A 21,567-nucleotide genomic window follows, 5' to 3' on the forward strand; every position below is an offset into this window, starting at 1 on the left:
ATGTATGTAATGGTTGTAGTATTAGTTTAAGCAATGACCCCCATGACTCACTATTAAAATATAACTTTGTGGTCATGCTAGTGTTTGGTGGATGGTAGTAATGTAATGGTTTTATGAGATTAGAGCATTTTTTAAAATGTGATTTATGATTCAAGGCCATGAGTATTTTTATATATATATATATATATATATATATATATATATATATATAATTATGTTTAAATTGATGCATATAAATATATTGAAAAAAAAATTCATCTTCATGTAAATAATATGTTTATGATAGAGTTGTCTCTTCTTTATGATTGTTACCTTTTGGATACAATTCAAGAGGAATATACATAAAGTGGACTCAATTCAAGGGTGGACCCTAAAGTGTACAACAAAAGCTAATATAACACTCTCTCCTTCTTGCCGTATTTATATTTTTTATCACTTAAAAGTAATTTCCTTTTATTTACGTGTTCATCAGTGAAGGTTGTCTTTTTTTTAATAATCAATTATAGAGTATTACTACAAATGGCAAATCAAAATTGACATTTTGAATTTTTTTTTAAAAATTAATTCATTCAAATTCTGTAAAATTTTATTTTATTTTTAAGTTGAAATGATAATTTTGTTCATGTAAAATTACATTTAGAATTAATTTTTTTATTTGTCTATTAACATCTCATTTTGCGTGATTAATTTTTTTAGGAAATTGAATGTTAATATAATTCGATCCAAAATAAGTAAATTTAAGCTAAAATGATTTTTAGGCAATACAATTTTTGTTTTATAAATAATACAAAGGAAATTTTAGTTTTTAAGATTTATCATTGAGCATATTACATATACTTTTTAGAGTACCAATATAACTAGTATATGATTGAAACTGCCAATCTGGTAAGACCCACAAGATCATCATCATCATCAACACCGTCTCCACAAGGACCATAAATCATTGTACTAAAAGCCCAAATGTAGGCCCTTTGGGTCAGAAATTCAGACCCGGATAACTTGGTCAAGTCCAATCAAATTTGGTGACAATCAATCAATCTTTTGAGCTTCATTTCCTTTCAATCATGTATATACATTCATTTGGGCTGTTTATTGGCCTGTTAACAGCCCACACCCCAAAACATAAAAACACTAATGAATCTCATAATTTTTGTTTTTCCAACATGACTCAGGTGAGAAGTTAAACAGATTGATCTATTGTAAGACAAGCATTTGTCTTTATCTATACATACATTCTTGCATACATATTTATATATTTTTATTAACTTGAATGAATGAATAAATGAATGAATGAAGGCATAGGAAAAGGGGAAATGTCTGACAGCTCTAAAGAGGAGGGCTTGAGAAAGAGCTACTCCACCTCTGAAAGTCAATGAGGGTGGTCACAAAGGACCACGCCACAACAAGGTCCACAACTGAAAAACAATGCCTTCCAGCCTTTGAGCAGACCCTTGCATAACGCCAAGCTCTTGTGCTTTTTTGGCCTGTGAATGCACATGCCAACCCTTTTTGTGTTGTAGATACGAAGTATTCTTTGTAGAACACTCCTTTAAAGACAAGAAGAATATGTGCATAATGGTTTTTTTTTTCTTTTCTTTTCTGTTATATTTTGTATAAATGGTCAATATATACACGTACACACACACACGAGGATCGGTTACTAAGAACGTTCTCGTAGAAATGTTTTAGTAACCATTGAATTGAGTATCTAACGGCTACAGATTATCCATTAGAATGAGCAATATATGAAGCAGTGCTACAATTAGTATAATAGGGTGCACATTAACTTTGTGAACCATGCTATGAACAGTAAAGTGTGATGTGTATTATTTTGTTGACTATTGCCCGACCATTATATCAATAGTAATTATTTCAATTGTAGCAATTGGAACTAATTTACAACCCCATCTCACATAAAATTTTATAAACCAACAACATCCACCCATGCATTCTCTACCTTTTTGTTTCCTACGAACGTCTAATGTCTATATATATATACATTTTTTATGGTAGACAACAAACGCTCTCATAAAGAGAGTGCACTAGTTACGATGGCTTGTATACCTCATTTTTAGAGAAAAATCTCATATGTTATGCAACTTTGAAATATAAGTGTAGATTATATAGACCTTTGATCATAAGGGACCTTGTGCTTATGTGTGTTGAGTGGCTCGAACTCAAGACCTCTCACAGCACCAAAGCCGGTGATACTATTGAGCTTTTATGTGTAGATGGTCAAAATATGATAAATATATTTTATTTGTGTGCCAAAAACAGAATAGAATGGTTTGGAGTTCTTGCATTAATAAAATTATGAGTAATGTTATTCCTTTGGAATAGCTTCACCAAACTCCTAAGCTGAATGGCGTGATGCTCACGTGGCGTCCACGTTATCTCCGTTTGTCTCTCTGACTTAACATATTTAAATAATAATAATAATAAAAAAAATAAAATAAATAATGAGAATCCGAGAGTACCTCATGTATCTCTCTCTCTCTCTCTCTCCACTATTGTGAAAATATGCCAAAATTCTAACGGCATGTAGCTTCTTTTTCTATTATTTCTTTGTACAATTCAAAGAGTCTTAACATTTTGAGACCATTCAAGTGTAAAGAACTTGAAACTTAATGTTTAATGAAAAATTAATCATGAACTTAAAAATGAAATTAAGGCTTCGTTTTTACAACAATGGAGAGAAAGAGGGTTGGTAAGTGATGGATGTAGATAGGAAGTGACAAGGTGGTGGATGAGAGCTCAGGATTGTGAGGATTTGGTGGAGCTGAAGATAAAGAGAGGAACGGTGCATAAAAAGAGTGTGGTTGGTGGCAATTGTAGGCAACGGGCGGTAGGACGGCGGAAGAGAATGCAAGATGAGGCCACGAGGGTCGGTAACATTGAAGACACATAAAACCGAAGAAATTTTATTTTTATTTTTGTTTTTGTTTTTGTTTTTGGTAATATACTGATTATGAGAGATGGAGGAAGATGATGTGGATGTCATGTGGACATCCACTTTATTTAACTTGCGAGTTTAATGAAGCTAATTACTAATTAGAAGAGATAGCATTACTTTAAAATTATATAAATTAAAATTAAAAAAATTAATATGAAATTTAAGATTCTTAGAGATGTGAAATAAGAGATAAGTGTAACATCCACGTCATTTGGCTTGGGAGTTTAATAAAACTATTCGGAATGAAATAACATTACTTTTAAGTAAAAATTGAAAGAATTGATGGCGAACTCAAGATTTCTAGAGATGTGAGTTAGCTGGGAGATAAGATTTTCACTATTAAAGAAAAAGCCTTGATTTTCTTTGCACCTCTACCACCGCTCAGGAGATTGCTTATGCATATGACAGCTGAGACCTTAGAACCTCCTAGAGAGCTATCATGACTATTAAAATCATTGAGTGACCATAGAAGATTAATCTTTTATGGACACCATCACCTTAAGCTTTATCTATCTATTTATTTATTTATCTCTATATTTAATTAGTGATTTATCCTAGTTTTTATATCAATTTGTATTTGTTATCTTTGTACCCCTTCATCCTACTCTTTTTAAAAAATAAAATAAAATTATGATTTATTCATTTTTATAAAAAATAGAAAAATAAAAAATTATATAATTTTTGAATTATAAATGAAGTTTATATATTTTTTATTTTTAAACAAGTTGTTTATTAGAAAATATTGGAACAAGTGATTTAGTTAAAAAAAAAATCAAGGAAAAAAAAATATATTTTGCGTCCACAAATTTTAAAAACATAATCATAGACAATAATTATAAAAATAGTACAAACAAATTATTAACTCCAAGCCTATGTATATGTTAATGACTTTTTTTAAATAAAAGGTGTTTGTTGCTAATAAGCTAAAAAAAAAAAAACAAAACTAATAGAAAAGTAAATGGATAAATATAATCAAATTAAAGTAATTGAGTTGAATTTGAATTCAAAATAACTCATGAGTTGACCTTTTGATTTGTGTATTTCATCATGATTCATGAACATGAACACATTGGTATTATTTCTTACTTAACTTTAAAGTAAACAAATCTTATTCCCATTCTCAAGAATGTCATGATAAAATTCATCACCCATATAAAATTCTATTTGAAATGAATTTGGGGGAGGTGGCCAAAAAAGTGTCATCAAGGATGGCATTGATTCTTGAAAGAACTTGATTGCATTTTTGATTTAAGAGGACATTTCCAATTGCACTCACTTGCAAGTCAGAAAAGGCAAAGTGTGAGAGCCCCATCCATTTAAGAAAATAATAATAATAATAAAATAACATAATAATAATAATAATAATAATAATAATAATATATTTTTTTAAAAATAATAATGGTGAGACACACTTAATAATGGCTCCCAACATGCCATTGATTGCCCACCCATTTTTTCCTCTTCTTTCTTACCTATCTTCATCATTCATCTTCCCTTTCTCTCCACCACCTTCAAATATTTCAACCAACAATAACATGTGTTCAACAAATTCTTCTAATAAATAATAATAATAATACTAAAATTAATTAATTTGATGATTTTTTATACAGATATATCGTATTTAATAATTTAAATTGGCAAAATAAACTATGGGTAGAATCTCTAGTGTCACATATATACATACATATATGTATGTATGTATATACACAATGATTTATGAATGGAGCTCATAAAATTTAATATATTAAAATTATACTATATATATGTATATATATATTTAAAATTTCATTTAGTTCCATTAGATTAGGGGTTTAGAGTTATTCACTAATTGAATTTGATAAAAAAAAAGCAATGAAAAATTAATAATTTCTACTATATTATTATATAAAAAATGTATTTATCTTTTTTGGCAAAATAATATACCATGGTTATTAGTTCTTCAAAGGTAATCTCACCGGTGGTGCACAGATGGAAGAGTCGTTATCAAGATATTCAAGTGTAATTATAAGGAATCATGAGTTTTGAAAACTAATCATCATGATAATCCAACGGCCAATAAGGCGTTTCGCGGAAAGCGACGTTGAAACCGAATCTTGGCCGTTGGTTTGGTGATGCCCGTGCGGGAAAGCCAAGCCATCCGATCAGTGGGTCCCATGACGCACGTGTGAAGCACGGCGTCGTATGCTGGCCTTGGACGCTTTCAGGCCCATAAAGCCCACCCTTTGCCCTCTATTCTCCATAATGCCAGTCTCAAGGTTTTAGTTTTATAATATAATTATTATTCAAAAAATTTATCTCTGAAACAAGGTTTAATAATTGATTTTTTCTTTTTTCTAAATAAAATGAATCTACTTGAATAAATAAATAAATAAATTTATAAAATTTAACCAGTCGAATTGTATGAGAAAGTCTCTGCTAAGAAGCGAGGAATCATAGTGGCATTCATCCGTAAATATCTCCATCATCAAACCCATATTCTAAACCCTTTGCTATATATAGTTCCCTGCATTTGCTGACGTGTGATGAAAAAATGAAATAAAAAAAGCCAAAAATAAAAAAAGTAAAGAAAAAGAACCAAGAGACAGAGAGAGAGAGAGAAAGAGAGGGAGGGAGGGAGGGAGAGAGAGGGCTCGTCGGAGAGAGGAAGGAGGAGGTCAGGGGTGGCGGCCGGCGGCGCATGGAAGCCGGAGAGGCGATGCTGAGGCAGCTCATCGGACAGATCCAGGAACTATGCGGCTCCCCTTCGCTCGATCGCAACCAGAGGTATAGCTCTCGCTTCATTTCCCTTCTCTATCTCGCAGGATGGATTTCATCGAGTTCTTGATTTGATTTTGAGTTGTTTGATCGTTTGGGGGATATTGATTTTTCTCTGTTTGTTGTTCTGGATGTGTTTTTATCTGGAATTATGTGATGCTTCTATGGTTCTTAGGGTTTTGGATTTATTCTAGGAATCGGAGGATGCTATCTATAAATCTTAAGCCCACTTGCATTGCTGGTCCTGTTGGTTTTTCGCGCGGAAATAGGGGTGTCGTCGTGGGAATTTGTTGAAATGTTACAATCGAAAGCAGATTTCTTTGGAACTACATGCTTCTCCTTTTGTTGTTTTACTAGCGGAGTTTTCTTGGTTGGTGTATTCTGAATGCTCTCTGATTTGGTAGCTTAATCTTCAGCCTTTTTGTACTAGTTCATTGAAATTAGTTTTTAGTATGCCATAGCTAAATAGGATTTGTGAGTTTGCTTATTTCTATTGATTTTTTATGGTATATATATATGAACACAAACACACGCACACATAGAGACTTTTGAATGAATTCTGTTATTTATAAGTAAAATGATTATGTAACTTGTTAGATGAAAGGTTTGATACATGACATACAATTTTTACGTCATTTGCATATTTTGATTGTTGACTACAATGTTATTTACGTCATTTGTAAACATGACTTGAAGAATGCTCGAGTATTAAGACGGATATAAGTAATCTTGACTTGGATATAAAGCATGTCATGCTCATTGATTGACTTTTTGGATTAGTGTGTGGTTTAAATCTTTGTTTGCTAGTTACCTTTTTTTTACATTGTTTCAGAGCGTCTTGTCTAAAACATATGCTTGAAGACAACTTAGTTGACGTTCCTTCTTTACGACTGGAATGAATGATCATGCTTTAGCTGAGATGATTGTTTGACATTAAACAATTATGTGTGATTTTCATTACATAATAATCCATAACTGTTTGATGGAATAACCTCTTTGTTTACTGTGGTTGTCAACCTGACAATGCCTGCCTAGAAGTTGTACTTGATTGTGTTTAATGCTGATGAGTAGTTCAATAGCTAGCATTATTAATTAAACAATTGCCTCATCAAACAATTACTCGTCAATTACAACAAATAGTTTCCATGCGTCCTACATTTGCATTTGCGTATGCGTGAGAGGAATTTTATTTATCTCCATAGTATAATTCAACAATTGCATGAATGGTCATTGCCATTCTTCAGTCAGGTGGTTTATGGTAGACATAGGGAGGTGTTGTTATAATTCTAGTTAATGGATCAAGACTTGGTCCTGAGTACTCACTTTTGATCCTCGAACCTAACCAGTGTATGAAACCAGTTTGAGTTCAAAGTATGATAGCATTTATCTTTTATATTGGACCATTTTTTCCATAATTTCATGCTGTTCAACAATGCTAAGACTTGGCAACATACTGTGTAGTCCACGATCATAAGATCTATTTGAAGTCACCATCATGGATTGGTGTTCAATAGCATTTTCATTCTTTATTCAGAATGAGCTAGCTTCTAACTGTTGTCTTATGGTTGGTATAAATACGTGCTAGACTGTTGATACTTAAGCATGAATTGTTGCTTTGCTTTCTAATTATTACTTGAATTTGATATAATATCTAAAGGTTAACGTAGTCAACACTGAGCACGTGGTACTCATTCTTCCATCTGCTTACACTAGTTTGCATGAATATTTCCTTTGTTGTTCAATATGCAATATTGCCTTAATGCACATGTTTCCTTAATTATGAAAATAAAGATATGCACGATTTTAGGCACTAACAGTATCCAAATTATCAAGAGCTTATCTCACATTATTATGGAAGAGAAATGTCAGATTTGCAGCCTAAACAAAAGCTAGAGGCGGCAATTAACTCGACTTTTATGCTTGGATTTATATACAACTTTGTTGATTTTTATTGACTTATAGTCTGAGTCAACCTTATGTACAGCCATTTTTATGCTATATCTTCTGGTGAAGGAAGGCTGGTTTTTGCGCATTGCTTCTATCTTCAGATTCTTTTATACAAGGGATGTTGTTTATATGGAATGGCCAACTTCTGCCTTGAGCTAAGTAAGGAACAAATACGTGTTTCTGGTATCTATTTTTGTAAGCATGGCAGGCTACCTTGTGATTTGGATTTAAAGTGGTCCCAAGCCACTTTTTAACCTGCAAATCTTGACTGAATTTAAATTTCCGACTGTGTGGTTTCAGCTTGTGGTTTATGAATTTCAAGCCAAATAGATTTGAAATTGGTAAGGTTTATAGAGTCCTACCCAATATGGATGTATGTTGTTCTGAATCTGACCTAATTAATCAATTACAGGATTTTCTAACTTGATCCTTAATTCCACGTGTTCAATTTTAGATTTGTGATTATATTGCCTACTTGCCTTAGGACTATTTTTTCTTGATAAATTCTTGCAATCAAGCTCTGGAGAATCAAAGAAGCAGGTAACGTAATGGGACTTATATTTAAACTCTGTTTCTTTGCGCAGATGCTATATGCTTAATCTTGAGTACAATGTACTGGAGGATAGTCTAAGTGATCTTGTGGCGGAAAGAAAACCTGGGGCTCCTAAGTTGTTGGATTCTGACAAATCTCCTCCTGCAAAGAAATCTCGCGGTGAAAAGGTTTGTGAAAACTCCATTGCTGCTTCAAGTTCAACAGAGGTCATGGATGAGCAGATCTGGAAAGACTTCCCTGAAGATCTCATTGAAGCTGTTATTGCACGACTTCCTATAGCCACGTTCTTTCAATTCCGGTCTGTGTGCCGGAAATGGAACTCTTTACTAACCTCCCCCAGCTTCTCTGAGCAATGTGCGGATGTTCCAAGAGTAAATCCTTGGTTCTTTACCAATCACAGGCATGTGTTCACTGGAGCTATTTATGATCCTTCTCTAAAGAAATGGCACCACCCTGTTTTCCAATTTCTACCTGTGAGGATGGCAACACTTCCTGTGGCTTCAGCTGGCGGTCTCATCTGTTTATGGGATGTTAATCAACTGAATTTCTACGTTTGCAATCCACTTACTCTTTCTTTCAAGGGAATACCTCCATGTTCAGACAGAGGCTTGGCACCTGCTGCTGTTGGGATGGTTTTGAATGGTCGCACTACTAGCAGTGGTTACAAATTGATTTGGTTGGATTGCAATGGGGATCATCAGGTCTATGATTCGCTACAGAACACTTGGACCTGTCCGGGAGTTGTTCCTCCAAGCATCAAACACCAACTCTCTTTAGACTTAAGATCACAAACTGTGTCCATTGGCAGCACACTTTACTTCATGTGTGCCAACCCAGATAGCGTTGTGTCTTATGACGCAGTCAGTGGTGCTTGGAAGCGGTTTGTAATTCCATCACCAAAGCATCTAACTGACCGCACACTAGCTGAGTGTGGTGGACAGTTGCTGCTTGTTGGGCTGCTCTCCAATAATGCTGCCACTTGCGTCTATGTGTGGGAGTTGCAGAAGATGACTCTTTTGTGGAAGGAGGTTGACAGAATGCCAAACATCTGGTGCTTAGAATTTTATGGAAAGCACGTTACGATGACATGCCTGGGCAACCGAGGTTTGCTCATGCTATCCCTGAGGTCAAAGCGGATGAACCGTCTAGTTACCTTTGATGTGTCCAAGAGGGATTGGCAGAGGGTACCGGACTGCTCATTTCATCATGAGAAGATGAGGTTTTGGGATTCAATCGGCACAGCATTTTTTCCATGCCCCACTGCTCTGCCCTGATTGTTCCCTCTTTAGCTGTGCATTACGGTATGATTTCTGATTCTTGTTGCATCCATCACTTTTTCTTATCACTTTTTGAAACTTTTATGATGTATGAAATAAATAGCTGAAATGATTTTAAAAAACTCATCGATGATGGTCATAATTTATTTTCAAGCACATCAGCACCATGCTATTTTGGGTCACATTGGCCTAAATGTTGACTGCATTATGTAAATAATGCTTCTAAAGACTTTATATTTTATCCCAGCCGAAAGAAACTTGCAGCTGGAGGGAAAAGGATCTGAAGTTTTAACCTTCAGCATGGGCTTACCCTTTTGTCTACTCATATCACAAAATGGTGGTCTATGTTCTAAGTTCAAACATTTTGTTCTTCTTGAAAAGGCCTCAAAAGTAGGAATTGGTGGAAATATAGTGGATGTTTTGGATATCTTCTTTAATTGTGTAGGTGGTTTATTTTATCACATGTGTTGTAACCAGTGTTGCCTGCTTGGTGTGGTTCTTGTGACTGATTGAGTTTTTTATCCATTAACCAAAAAATGCTACTCGGCTAATTGCATCCTCAAGATGGGGAAACTGATTGATGAATTACAATATGATTTCTGTGTTTTGTGATACTTTGTTTAAATCAATGATTGATGATGGATTATGAGTTCTGTTTCGCCAGTCTGCCATGTTTGAATAACAATATGATTTCTGTGTTTTGTGATTCTTTGTTCAAATCAATGATCGATGATAGATTATCAGTTCTGTTTCGCCAGTATGCCATATTTTACCAGGACTAGCTGGTTATGCAATGATAATCCATTCTCATTGTATTATTGTACCCTACCCTGTGAGCTGCTTTATTGCTATTAAGTGGAGTTGTGACCTAGGGTTAGCTTTTGATGAATTGTTATCGCCTATTGAACCAGTAATGTTCGTCAGAATTAGTGTTGTTACCTTTGTGTTTGTATCCCTTCATATCCAGTGTTTTCTATTTATTATCTACTTTCTTTGTTGGATATCTAGGTGATAATAGTAAATTTACAAATGTAAGGTTTTTCCAGTCACAATCATAAATCTTTAAAATTCAATGATTAGTTTTTTTTTAAAAAAAAAAAAACACCTGAAGGAAATAAGAAAAATAAAGGAAACTTTGTGCACCGACTTAAGCCGATAGTATTTATAATCTTTTCCAAAAACCTCTCCATTGTCAGCTACGAAAGTGCTGTTTGCAAATGTAGCCATCTAACACAGCATTTCACAAGAAACAAGTCACAATACAAGGTTACAACATTTCATTCTGGCAAGAGCACTAATATCAATCATCATCACCATTAGCTGGCCACACATGGTTCCCAAGTCTTAAGGGACTGCTACCTCTTCTTAGTTGATTGAGATGGCCGGTTTGTGTTCTGTTGAACTGACCGGGGGAGGAAAGTGATACCACGGGAATGACGATGACCGAATCTAATGGATGTTGGGCTTGAATCCGATGTGCTTAACTTGGAGACAGCTGAAACAAGATCATTCATCTTCTCTTCATCAACCATTTCAGTATCTTTTATTTCTCCATCTTGATGCGTCTGCATGAGAGCCTGTTGTTCAACATCCATGACTCTCTCCTTCATTTCCTCCCTCCTTTGGCCAGCTTGCTTATGCTGATGTTTCAGCCGATGTCGCTTGGATGGGTGTGCCTTCTTGAAAAATTCAAATGAAGCCGGGAATTTGTGCTTGTCCACTAGATGTTGTTGCCGACTTTTATAGCTCTTCAATTTCATTCCACAGCCTTCTACCAAACATTCATACTGTTTAATAGAATACTCCAGGGTTAGACAAATAATCTCTGGGAAGTTTGTCTTATACCTGTAAAAGTTTTTGTCCTCAATTGTACAATAAACTTTAAAGAACTTCCCTAATCTACCATAACATGTATTTAATCAAAAAGTGCACTCTCCAGGACAGTCTAATTTCTTCCGTTTGAAACATGCTTGATGCATTGCACACACCCCTATCCAATAGTTCATTACAGAGTATTATTGACATTAAGTCAGATGTGGATATACTTAAGTTCGATGGCCACCCCAATGGTGATTGAGGTATACATAAGAATACAAGAGACTTGTGTATCATAAATGGAAAGCATAAAGAAACCATCCATGCTTACTGGCTGACCTTTGTTCATGGTTACTCTTATCATCCATATTTACGGTTACTCTGGTAAGCCCAAAGTACTAAAGAGAAGAGTGTTTCCTATCTCCAGGATCGAATGGCATGGAACATCTCTTCACAGAAGATATATTTTGCTATGCATGCACAAGCAACAAGAAAGCACTAGAAAGCACTGTGGTATCCTTCAATAAGCATGCATAGGATTTCAAATATTTGCATAAATTGTAACAACTGAAAGCACAACTGAAAGCAAAATTGGGATGTAGCATGTACGAAATTCAAAACCTTAGCTATCATCAAGGAGAAACAACTGACCATTGGAAAACCACGTGCGACTTTCGCTTGAAAGAAGGAATCATGAGCTTCAGAGATGTGAATACTAAGTAAAAGAGATGTCGGGTAAACTCTTGAGCACACAGAACAAGAGGCAGTATGACGTGCGTAGTAGTGATCCTCGAAGTCCTCCAAGCATTTCAACTTGGTGGCACAACCCACAATAGGACAGAAAACACTGTCTCAATGAGCACACATTAAATTGAATTTCAGGAATATAAAAGCATCAAAATGAGAAAGGCAATTTATATACATTGTCATAAGATAGAACTTGCAATGACCCAATACAACATATCCAGTCAATGAAAAAGAGGAGGAAATAAACAAGAAAGAAAGAAAATCAAATATTTATGTTTGCAAAATGGATAAAGGAGGAAAAGTCACAGAAATTGGTCATGGATGAAACTTCCTATATTCTAAATTTACAATATAAAGGACAATTAAGTAAAAGGAAAACGAAGTTGATTTCAATCCAAACAGTTGCAGTACCACCAGCTAGTAAAATGCTAATTAAGATTTAGGAATGGCTAAGAGTGCTAGTAAACTGAAACTAATCCAGAAAAATATATCCAAAGTACATACTGATAGATTAAAGGATAGAGTAAACTGATAGATTATTCAGAAAAATATATCCAAAGTACATACTTGTTGTTACATGCATCTTCCATTTGGTGGATCTGATATCTTTCATCTTCAGTTAGATCTAATGCAACCTGATCATGAAAAAAAGAAGAAGGAAGTCACTAGCATCACCATTGATCTAATATAAACCATTATTTTAACTTGATATTGATTCAGATGACAGAGGCAGTGTGTGGCTTGAAGTATATAACATACTATGTTGACAGCATACCAAAATTGGCAGAGACGAAATGCATCACATTTTGTTGCTGGATTCTGACAGGGAACTAAATTTACTCGTCAACTACGAAATACACATGCACAGAAAGACAATATCTATATGTCCATTCCGTAAACTATAATGTTAAGTTCTAATTCATTTCTAGCATTATTACTCTTCCGGTCGGATCAATATAGACATTTGAATTTTTGTTTTAATGGAAACTAAAGTTATCATGATAAAATCTAAATGTGGCTTGAGTTACACCCCTTATCCTCACTACAGGCAAAAAATGATCCCCAATTCAGATACTAGTCTTCAATTGTGTAACTTGTTGTATTTCAAATCTTCTACAAGTCTAGAATTCAACTAACAACAACTGCAAACCCTGTGCAACACTCATCGGCACTGAACTACACTACTTCATCAGATCAATTCTCACTACACATTCATCGATTTAGGCATTTCATCAAACACAACAAAGACATAGACTGGTTTCTTTCAAAAAAGCCATTATAGATCATCTAATCAAGCCTTCTATATATAAAAGTCAACGAACGCCTACTAAAAAACACAAGAATTCACAAAAAACACCTCGACTCTTGAAACCCTAATCTATCAATCCAATGATTCAAGCTACCTGTTTGGCAAGAAGCTCACGCTCAATGTTCCCAGACGCGAAAAAAGAATCACCAAGCCCGAATCTCCGGCGAGCCGCCCGCCAGAAGGGAAACCCTAACCATAAATTCTCACCAACTTCGTTCATTTCCATCTTCTTTCCCTCTCTCTTCTCTTTGAACTTTTTTTTCTTTAATTTTTTTTAGAAACCCTCTTTTCAAATTCGAATGCCTTTGTACAATATATATATACACACATGACATTATGACGTGTCCTCGATCTCTGTTTGCTGTTTGGTGGTTTATACAAAAAAAAAAAAAAATTTAATTTATTAAATAAATTAAAATTACAATATGTAAGATGCATTAAAATTTTTATAATTTTTCTAACAATATCATCAATTTAAAGCAGTATTATTTATATAAGGTGTAAAATTCGATGGTGGCATGTGATACTATAATAAATATAGGAAATAAAGAGATTCCAATTTTTTGTTAAGTAAAAACTTAAAACCCCAACAACTGTCTGAAAAAATTACTTTCTAAATCATTTATTTATTTATTTTTTAAAAAAATCATTTTAATATTAATAAGCATTTATTTTAAGTTTAATTTATTAATTGCACAAAAAAAGAAAAAAAACAACCAGGTGGTGATCACACCCGTCCTTCACTGACAACCACTCACTTTTCCACGCCGCATAAGCCCAAACCTTAATCCACCGTTCGTAGTCCTCGAGATCAGATCTCTTTAATCCAAATCCAAACGTATTCCGTATTCGAAATCAACGGTGGATTCAAGAGTCCCACAGCATTCCTATGCGCCTTTCTCCTGACCATATATAATGAAATCCAAACCCTCGTCTCTCCCTTTTGATCTTTTGATCTCCAACGATGGCTTCCACCGTCGCCGCCGCCTTGACCGACGTCACCACAGTTCCTCGTTTCCCGAAATACCCCTTCTGCTTTACCAAAACACACTCCGTCCTTCCCAGAATACCCCTGAAACCCGTTCCCAGAACGCCCCTCTCCATCGTCTCTGCCCTTCCTCAACACCAAACCCCCATCCCCACCTCCCCCGCTATTCCCCACCGCTTCTCCCCCGACGAGCCCCGCAAGGGTGCCGATATTCTCGTCGAAGCCCTCGAGCTCGCTGGTGTCACCGATGTCTTCGCCTACCCCGGCGGTGCCTCCATGGAGATCCACCAAGCCCTCACCCGCTCCCCGATAATTCGAAACCATCTTCTACGGCATGAGCAAGGTGAATCCTTCGCCGCCGAGGGCTATGCCAGGTCCACCGGCCGCCCCGGCGTCTGCATCGCCACATCCGGTCCTGGCGCGACCAACCTCGTCTCCGCCCTGGCTGACGGCCTTCTCGATTCCGTCCCCGTCGTCGCTGTCACTGGTCAGGTTCCCCGCCGCATGATCGGCACTGACGCCTTCCAAGAAACACCCATCGTTGAGGTCACCCGCTCCATCACCAAGCACAACTACCTTGTCCTCGACGTCGATGACATTCCGCGGATCATCAAGGAAGCCTTCTTCCTCGCCACCTCCGGTCGTCCAGGCCCCGTACTTGTCGACATTCCTAAGGACATCCAGCAGCAGATGACCGTACCTGACTGGTCCACCCCAATACGCCTCCCTGGATACGTCTCTCGCCTTCCAAAAGCCCCAGAAAGGCCTCATCTTGAACAGATCTTCCGGCTGGTTTCCGAGTCTCGCCGCCCGGTTCTCTACGTTGGCGGCGGCTGCATCGATGCCAGTGCCGAGCTTCGCCGCTTTGTTGAGCTTACTGGCATCCCCGTCGCCAGCACTCTCATGGGCCTCGGTGTTTACCCGACGGATCACGAGCTTTCTCTGAAGATGCTCGGGATGCATGGGACCGTGTATGCCAACTATGCTGTTGATCGCTCTGATTTGCTGCTCGCTTTTGGTGTCCGTTTTGATGACAGAGTCACTGGAAAGCTCGAAGCTTTTGCGAAAAGGGCAAAGATTGTGCACATTGATATCGATCCTGCAGAGATTGGGAAGAACAAGCTGCCGCATGTCTCCATATGCGCTGATATCAAGGTGGTACTGGAAGGGTTGAATACTGTGTTGCAGGACAATGATTCAAAGTTTGATTTTTCAGAATGGAGGGAGGAGTTGAATGAAAAGAAGAAGGAGTTCCCATTGACTTACAAGAATTTTGGGGATGCAATACCGCCTCAGTATGCTATTGAGGTGTTGAGTGAGCTGACGAATGGTGAGGCGATTATATCGACAGGGGTCGGCCAGCATCAGATGTGGGCAGCACAGTATTATACCTATAAGAGGCCGAGGCAGTGGTTGACCTCTGCGGGATTGGGAGCTATGGGCTTTGGACTGCCTGCTGCTGCTGGTGCGGCGGTTGGGAATCCTGGAGTCACTGTTGTTGACATTGATGGTGATGGGAGCTTTTTGATGAATATTCAGGAGCTTGCAATGATTCGGATAGAGAATTTACCTGTTAAGGTCATGGTGTTGAACAATCAGCATTTGGGGATGGTGGTGCAATGGGAGGATAGGTTCTATAAGGCGAATCGAGCTCACACTTATTTGGGGAATCCTGCAAATGAGACGGAAATATATCCTGATTTTGTGCAAATTGCCAAAGGGTTCAAGATTCCTTCTGCTCGTATAACAAAGAAGGAAGATGTTAGGGAGGCGATTAAGATGATGTTGGAAACACCGGGTCCGTTCTTGTTGGATGTGATTGTGCCTCATCAAGAACATGTTTTGCCTATGATCCCGAGTGGCGGGGCTTTCAAAGATGTCATTGTTGATGGAGATGGGAGATCATCATACTGAGTCTGGCATGGATTAGGTATATGTAGTTTTGTTTGTAATAATAAAGCAAAGAATCTTAGGAGTTAATCGGCTCTATCTGACGGTTGTTTGCTTTGCTGCCCCTTTGTTGGTACTATGTTTATGAAGATTAGCTTGTTAATTTTATGTAATGATGCTCTAATAGTCTCCTGTTGTCTTTTGGATATTGCTTGGATTGATCAATAAGTCTCGTCTAGTGGGGTATGCTCTACTTTCTTATTATTTCTATGATGATGCGATATTGAATCTGCATTATTGTGTTATATGGTTGTCCCAACCCATTTAACTTTTTACATGTTTATTTGTTGTGTCGAAATTTTTTTCTTGTAAGCTTAGATTGTTTCTATTTGAATTGTTGATCTAGCTTGACCTTCCACTCTTATTTTAGAGACCAACGCATATCACCTATTTAGTGCCTTTATATAATTCTTGGTGGATTCCTTGGGAGCAAATGCATATCACTTATTTTAGAGCCTATTGAACTTCCATTCTTAATAAAATGCTACAGTTCTTTCTTTGGATGTGGATTCCTTTGGAGCAAATGCTTTGCTTGCTCTTATAGGCCAATAGACTCCAGATTGATGGTTATGTATTTCATTTTGAATATATTGAATGTGATGCAATAGTTATTTATGCAATTGAAATTAATGCTTAGCTGTATGGGTATTACGCATATTTTGTGAACATAGAATTTGGATGTGGTGAGTTCTAGCTCAAATGAAAAATGTAATTTGATATCTCTTGATGCTGTTTGTACTCAAGCTTGTGTTTTAAATTATCATCATTACTGCATTCATACTAAAGAATTTTGAAGGTTCTAGGACACAACAATAAGTCAGAGGTTGACGAAATTTTTGAAATTTTATTCCTACTTTTAGCAGATGTAAAGCTGATGGAAGAGTTTTGAGGTTTGTATAATAATTGGTTCGCCTTGAATGATATAGAACAACAAACATACTTCAATTGTTGCTTGCTGAATTTGTTTATGGTCATGAAAACATTTTCGTTTGATTTGTTGCAACTTTGATCCTTTGTCAGTGAAGTTGTTGGCTAAACGACATTGTTTTTTCCATTAGAAGCTGCCTCAAAGATACTTGGAAGTTTTATTGTAATTATTATTGTTTGGCATGTCCAATTATGCATTTGGGCTTTATATGCCTTACCGCCTATTTACTTTTATGGTTGATATGCTCATAGCACATCTATGACTGATCTGTCATCTGAACTTCTTTTTACCCTGTTATTTCCTTTAAATTGTGGCTGTTGTTTGTCAGCTTGATTTTCTTAAATTATTTCGCACTTTTGGTTGGATCAGTAATATGTTGTGTTCATTGTTATGGCGTACGGAAGTTCCTATTGTTCTTACATTACTTGTTTATGTTGATTTTGACTTTTCAAAACATCTGTTGTTATCATTTAGTTGTTACAGATTTAACTTTAAAACATAGGCATTGTTGTAATTAGAGGAGTATTTTGATAAATAATACAAGTAATTGGGCAGTAATTAGTATGTGTATCTTGTTTGCCTGAAACTCGAGATCGTAATTTCATTAGATGTCAATCCTAGACCTGGGTGAGTCGCATATGCTGATATCCTGTTTCACTTTGTTTACAAAATTGATGTTATGTTTCCATTTGAGTTTTCTTTCGCACACCTTTTAAATTATTCTTAATTGATTTTTGCTATGTTGGGTTGTTTAATCTATTGGAGCACCGCCCTTCCATTTATATGTTGCAGAATAAATATTTAAATAACATTCATTGACAAAACCTCGGTTCAAGAGTAAGAAGCTAGCATTAAGCTGGGAATTTTGGAATTTGTACCAGATTGAAAGTTCGATCCCTCTAACTATGTGATCATCAGGTAATTTGATACTATATCTAGTGTTTAAATATATGCTCAATTTGATCCAAGAATCAACTCATTTATCATTTTAACATAGACAAACTAAGATAAATGCTCCACAGTCAAAAAATCATGTTTTCTGAAATTATGTCTGTTCAACTTGATATTGATTCTGCTTAGTGTCATTATCTATTGATTATTGTCACAGATTAATAGGTAATGACCGAGTATATAATTGAATCTTTCTCATCTACCAACTTTGCATGAATCTTTCTTATTGACCAAGTGCACATGATTTAACCTTTCTCTGAATTTTTTTCTATCTAAACATTTCAAGCCTAACATACTTTGAATTTATGGTCTATTTGTTCCTGAAGCTGCAAAACAAACAATTCAATCACTCTGTATTAGTTGGTATGTCAACATCCTCTCATATGGATGCCATCAAGACCATAACAAAACATGGGAAAGTAGCTGCAGTTAAGTAACCAAACCTAGAGGCTTATGATTGAGCAAGAGATTGAGATCATGCCATTTTCTTATTAGGAGGAATATTGTATTCTTAACATTGATTTTGACTTAAGCATGGGGCATTTGTTTAATTAGGTTTGCTTGCAAGGCTTACCCTAGACCAAGTTTAGATTGCTTAAATTAAGTGCAAATTGAGGTTGAGAGCATGCTCTGCTACTCCTTTATATCTAACAAGACAAACTAACAGCCAGTAGAGATTGTATTGGAGATGGAGTTATGGAAAACTACCTTTTTTACAGTGATGCTGCTCTTGGCTGTAGGAACAGGAGAAGGGCAACTGGTGGAGAACTTCTACAGCTTCACGTGTCCGAGTGTTGAAGCCATTGTTCGACAGGTTGTGACAAACAAGATAAGCCAGACATTCATCACCATTCCGGCGACTCTCAGGCTCTTCTTCCATGATTGTTTCGTTGAGGTAGTTGATATGCCATGCTCTTCTTTCTATTCATGTGATTCTGCCCATTGTTGCAAATTATGTCATTAAATTCATTGTTTCTCTTCTTGTTTTCTTCAATCCAAAGACAAGTCTTTCTTTTGGTTTTGTTGCTCTTCATTCAACCAAAACAACAGAATAAGCAAATTTCCATCATGTTTGATTTTCCTCAGTACAAACAGAACCTTATGTTTTAAGAAAATGTTGAGTTGCTAGCTGCTGTCTAGGACAACCAAATTACACTTTTGGGTGGCTCGTTTGTCCACTAATTTTATGATATTCTTTTGGTCTTCATTATCTTATTATTTGAGTTCAGCTGGCATCCCAAGTTATGAAGTCATTCTCATATGAAGCCATTGACTAACAAACTAAAATGGCTACAACATACATGCATACCAAAGAGGATAAAACTATTGTTTGATTAGTTTTATATTTCATTTCTCTATTTCACTTGTCACTTACCTGCCTCAGTTGAACCTAAAAAATAGTTTTTTTTTTCTTTTTTGAAAATACACAAAAATATTGAAGATTTATGCATGATTTAAATAAATAAAAATAAAAATTATTAATGATGATTCAAAATATAAAAAAAAGGAGCAAAAAATGACCTTTTAAAATGCAGGGCTGTGATGCATCAGTGATGATAGCATCACCAAACGGAGACGCGGAGAAGGACGCGCCGGACAGCCTCTCCCTCGCCGGCGACGGCTTCGATACCGTCATCAAAGCCAGGCAAGCCGTTGACGCCGTCTGCCCCAACGTTGTCTCCTGCGCCGACATCCTTGCCATCGCTGCCAGAGACGTCGTCGTCCTCGTAAGCCCTTCTCTTCCCCCATTTCTCAATCCCATCTCCATTGACGCATAATATCAAACACCTACCTGGCAGAGCGGCGGTCCAAACTTCAACGTTGAGCTCGGACGGCGAGATGGCCTCATCTCACAGGCATCCCGTGTCGCCGGCAACCTCCCGGAACCGACCTTCGACCTTAACCTCCTGAACTCGATCTTTAATAAGAACAACCTCTCGATGATCGACATGATCGCCCTCTCCGGCGCTCACACCGTAGGCTTCTCCCACTGCTCCAAGTTCTCCGCCCGCCTCTACTCCTTCAACTCGCCCTCCCGGATCGATCCCTCGCTCGATTCTTCATACGCGCAGCAGCTGATCCGCGATTGCCCGCCGAACGTCGATCCGACCATCGCCATCAACATGGATCCTTCGACCCCCAACGCTTTCGACAACGCATATTACCAGAATTTGTTGCAAGGGAAGGGGTTGTTCACGTCCGATGAGGTGCTGTTCACGGACCAGATCTCGCAGCCGACGGTCAGCGACTTCGCCTCCAGCTCCGGCGACTTCTTCGCGGCGTTCGCGACGGCGATGGTGAAGCTCGGGCGGACGGGGGTGAAGACGGGCACTGATGGAGAGATTCGAAGAGATTGCGCGGCTTTCAATTCGTGATGTTTTTCCGATTTAGTCCCTTTGAAAAAGTTACGTAAAGTTGTTGGTGTTGGTGTGTTAGGTGACTTGTTAATTGTTATTGAATTGATGTTTTCCAAGGGGTATAAATGAAATTAACTCACCCTTTTATTATCATTATTATGTATATATAAAGTTTTTAGTAATTATAGAATTTCTTTATCAATAAAAATGAGTATATGGTACATGCATGAGTGATCTACTCTCATCTTCTCGGCTTGGGAAAGCCTTGGCTGGCATTAGAAGATGTTTTTCACCTTTATAGCTGATACCTTGTCTTTCTAATTGTTTTTTTTTTTTTTTTATTTTGCTTGGCTATTGGTTGTTTTGGTTGACTTCACTCTGTGACTGCTACCTATTTTTTTGTTTTTGTTTTTATGGCTTTTTTAAGCTTTTTTTTTTTTATTTGGGTTTGTTTGCATTTTTTTTAAAAAAAATTTATCATTTATTTATTTTTCTAAAAGAAAATGTGTGAATGTGTTTTAATAATTACATCATGCATTTAAAAGTAAAAAACCATGGCTCTTGTTTACGGTAGTATGGTACACACATGACTCTCTCATGATAAAGTAGGTAATTTTTTTTCAAGATGAATAAATCATACATATTAAACAAAATAAAAGTACACCAACATGAAGAAAGACAGATTAGCTCAAAAAGCTAACAAAAAATAATAAAAATTATAAAATAATTAAATTTTAATAATATATATTACAATAATTTTGGCCTACCCAAATATACCCTAAATATGGAATAACAACACAAAACAATAATAATATAGAAACAACTACTAGAGGTATACGGATTATAAAATAATTAAATTTCATGAGTCCAAACATATATCAATCATTTTTCACGAGTAAATTTTTTGGTAGGTTACCTATCTTATGCCTTTTTTCAAAAAGGTATCCCACCTTTAATTTGTATCAAAAAGGTATCCAAAGTTGTGTTTTTATTTCAACGGCAGGTGACCCTGACCAAATCCGGTCATTTAAGCTGATG

General features: G+C 36.5%; 4 protein-coding genes across 6 annotated transcripts; 3 read left to right on the plus strand and 1 right to left on the minus strand.

Annotated features, from left to right (window-relative positions):
- Window positions 1-5,536: 5,536 nt before the first annotated feature.
- LOC120261872 (F-box only protein 6-like) lies at window positions 5,537-10,098 on the plus strand. Of its 3 annotated transcripts, none has more exons than XM_039269878.1 (3): window positions 5,537-5,716; window positions 8,239-9,508; window positions 9,732-10,098. In XM_039269878.1, the coding sequence occupies exons 1-2, from the start codon at window positions 5,631-5,633 to the stop codon at window positions 9,479-9,481; spliced, it is 1,329 nt and encodes a 442-aa protein (XP_039125812.1). In that variant the 5' UTR covers window positions 5,537-5,630; the 3' UTR covers window positions 9,482-9,508; window positions 9,732-10,098. The 3 variants fall into 3 exon arrangements, with proteins under 3 accessions (XP_039125812.1, XP_039125814.1, XP_039125813.1); XM_039269880.1 differs by lacking the exon at window positions 5,537-5,716 and adding an exon at window positions 5,966-6,077; XM_039269879.1 differs by lacking the exon at window positions 5,537-5,716 and adding an exon at window positions 6,270-7,813.
- Window positions 10,099-10,630: 532 nt separating this feature from the next.
- LOC120260455 (zinc finger protein 511) lies at window positions 10,631-13,661 on the minus strand. The gene is made up of 4 exons (XM_039267935.1): window positions 13,450-13,661; window positions 12,614-12,681; window positions 11,951-12,146; window positions 10,631-11,271 (listed from the first exon to the last, which is right to left on the minus strand). The coding sequence occupies exons 1-4, from the start codon at window positions 13,579-13,581 to the stop codon at window positions 10,840-10,842; spliced, it is 828 nt and encodes a 275-aa protein (XP_039123869.1). The 5' UTR covers window positions 13,582-13,661; the 3' UTR covers window positions 10,631-10,839.
- Window positions 13,662-14,285: 624 nt separating this feature from the next.
- On the plus strand, window positions 14,286-16,441 carry LOC120260453 (acetolactate synthase 2, chloroplastic). Its single transcript, XM_039267933.1, has one exon. It carries the CDS (start codon window positions 14,320-14,322, stop codon window positions 16,255-16,257), a length of 1,938 nt encoding a protein of 645 aa, XP_039123867.1. The 5' UTR covers window positions 14,286-14,319; the 3' UTR covers window positions 16,258-16,441.
- Window positions 16,442-16,662: 221 nt separating this feature from the next.
- Window positions 16,663-20,682, plus strand: LOC120260454 (peroxidase 51-like). The gene is made up of 3 exons (XM_039267934.1): window positions 16,663-19,067; window positions 19,708-19,899; window positions 19,972-20,682. The coding sequence occupies exons 1-3, from the start codon at window positions 18,861-18,863 to the stop codon at window positions 20,545-20,547; spliced, it is 975 nt and encodes a 324-aa protein (XP_039123868.1). The 5' UTR covers window positions 16,663-18,860; the 3' UTR covers window positions 20,548-20,682.
- Window positions 20,683-21,567: the final 885 nt, after the last annotated feature.

This window comes from Dioscorea cayenensis, chromosome 5, assembly GCF_009730915.1.
Source record: "Dioscorea cayenensis subsp. rotundata cultivar TDr96_F1 chromosome 5, TDr96_F1_v2_PseudoChromosome.rev07_lg8_w22 25.fasta, whole genome shotgun sequence".
NCBI classification, from domain to species: domain Eukaryota; kingdom Viridiplantae; phylum Streptophyta; class Magnoliopsida; order Dioscoreales; family Dioscoreaceae; genus Dioscorea; species Dioscorea cayenensis.

Bases quoted from the DNA above. Each gene is read 5' to 3' on its own strand.
- LOC120261872 (XM_039269878.1), top strand. From the start codon at position 5,631: ATGGAAGCCGGAGAGGCGATGCTGAGGCAGCTCATCGGACAGATCCAG. The intron at 5,717-8,238 runs GTATAGCTCTCG...TTCTTTGCGCAG, and splicing joins TCGCTCGATCGCAACCAGAG to ATGCTATATGCTTAATCTTG.
- LOC120260454 (XM_039267934.1), top strand. From the start codon at position 18,861: ATGGAGTTATGGAAAACTACCTTTTTTACAGTGATGCTGCTCTTGGCT. The intron at 19,068-19,707 runs GTAGTTGATATG...TTTAAAATGCAG, and splicing joins TCCATGATTGTTTCGTTGAG to GGCTGTGATGCATCAGTGAT. The intron at 19,900-19,971 runs GTAAGCCCTTCT...CCTACCTGGCAG, and splicing joins CCAGAGACGTCGTCGTCCTC to AGCGGCGGTCCAAACTTCAA.
- LOC120260453 (XM_039267933.1), top strand. From the start codon at position 14,320: ATGGCTTCCACCGTCGCCGCCGCCTTGACCGACGTCACCACAGTTCCT.
- LOC120260455 (XM_039267935.1), bottom strand. From the start codon at position 13,581: ATGGAAATGAACGAAGTTGGTGAGAATTTATGGTTAGGGTTTCCCTTC. The intron at 12,682-13,449 runs GTAGCTTGAATC...TTTCATGATCAG, and splicing joins GTGAGCTTCTTGCCAAACAG to GTTGCATTAGATCTAACTGA. The intron at 11,272-11,950 runs GTCAGTTGTTTC...TCTATTAAACAG, and splicing joins TCGCACGTGGTTTTCCAATG to TATGAATGTTTGGTAGAAGG.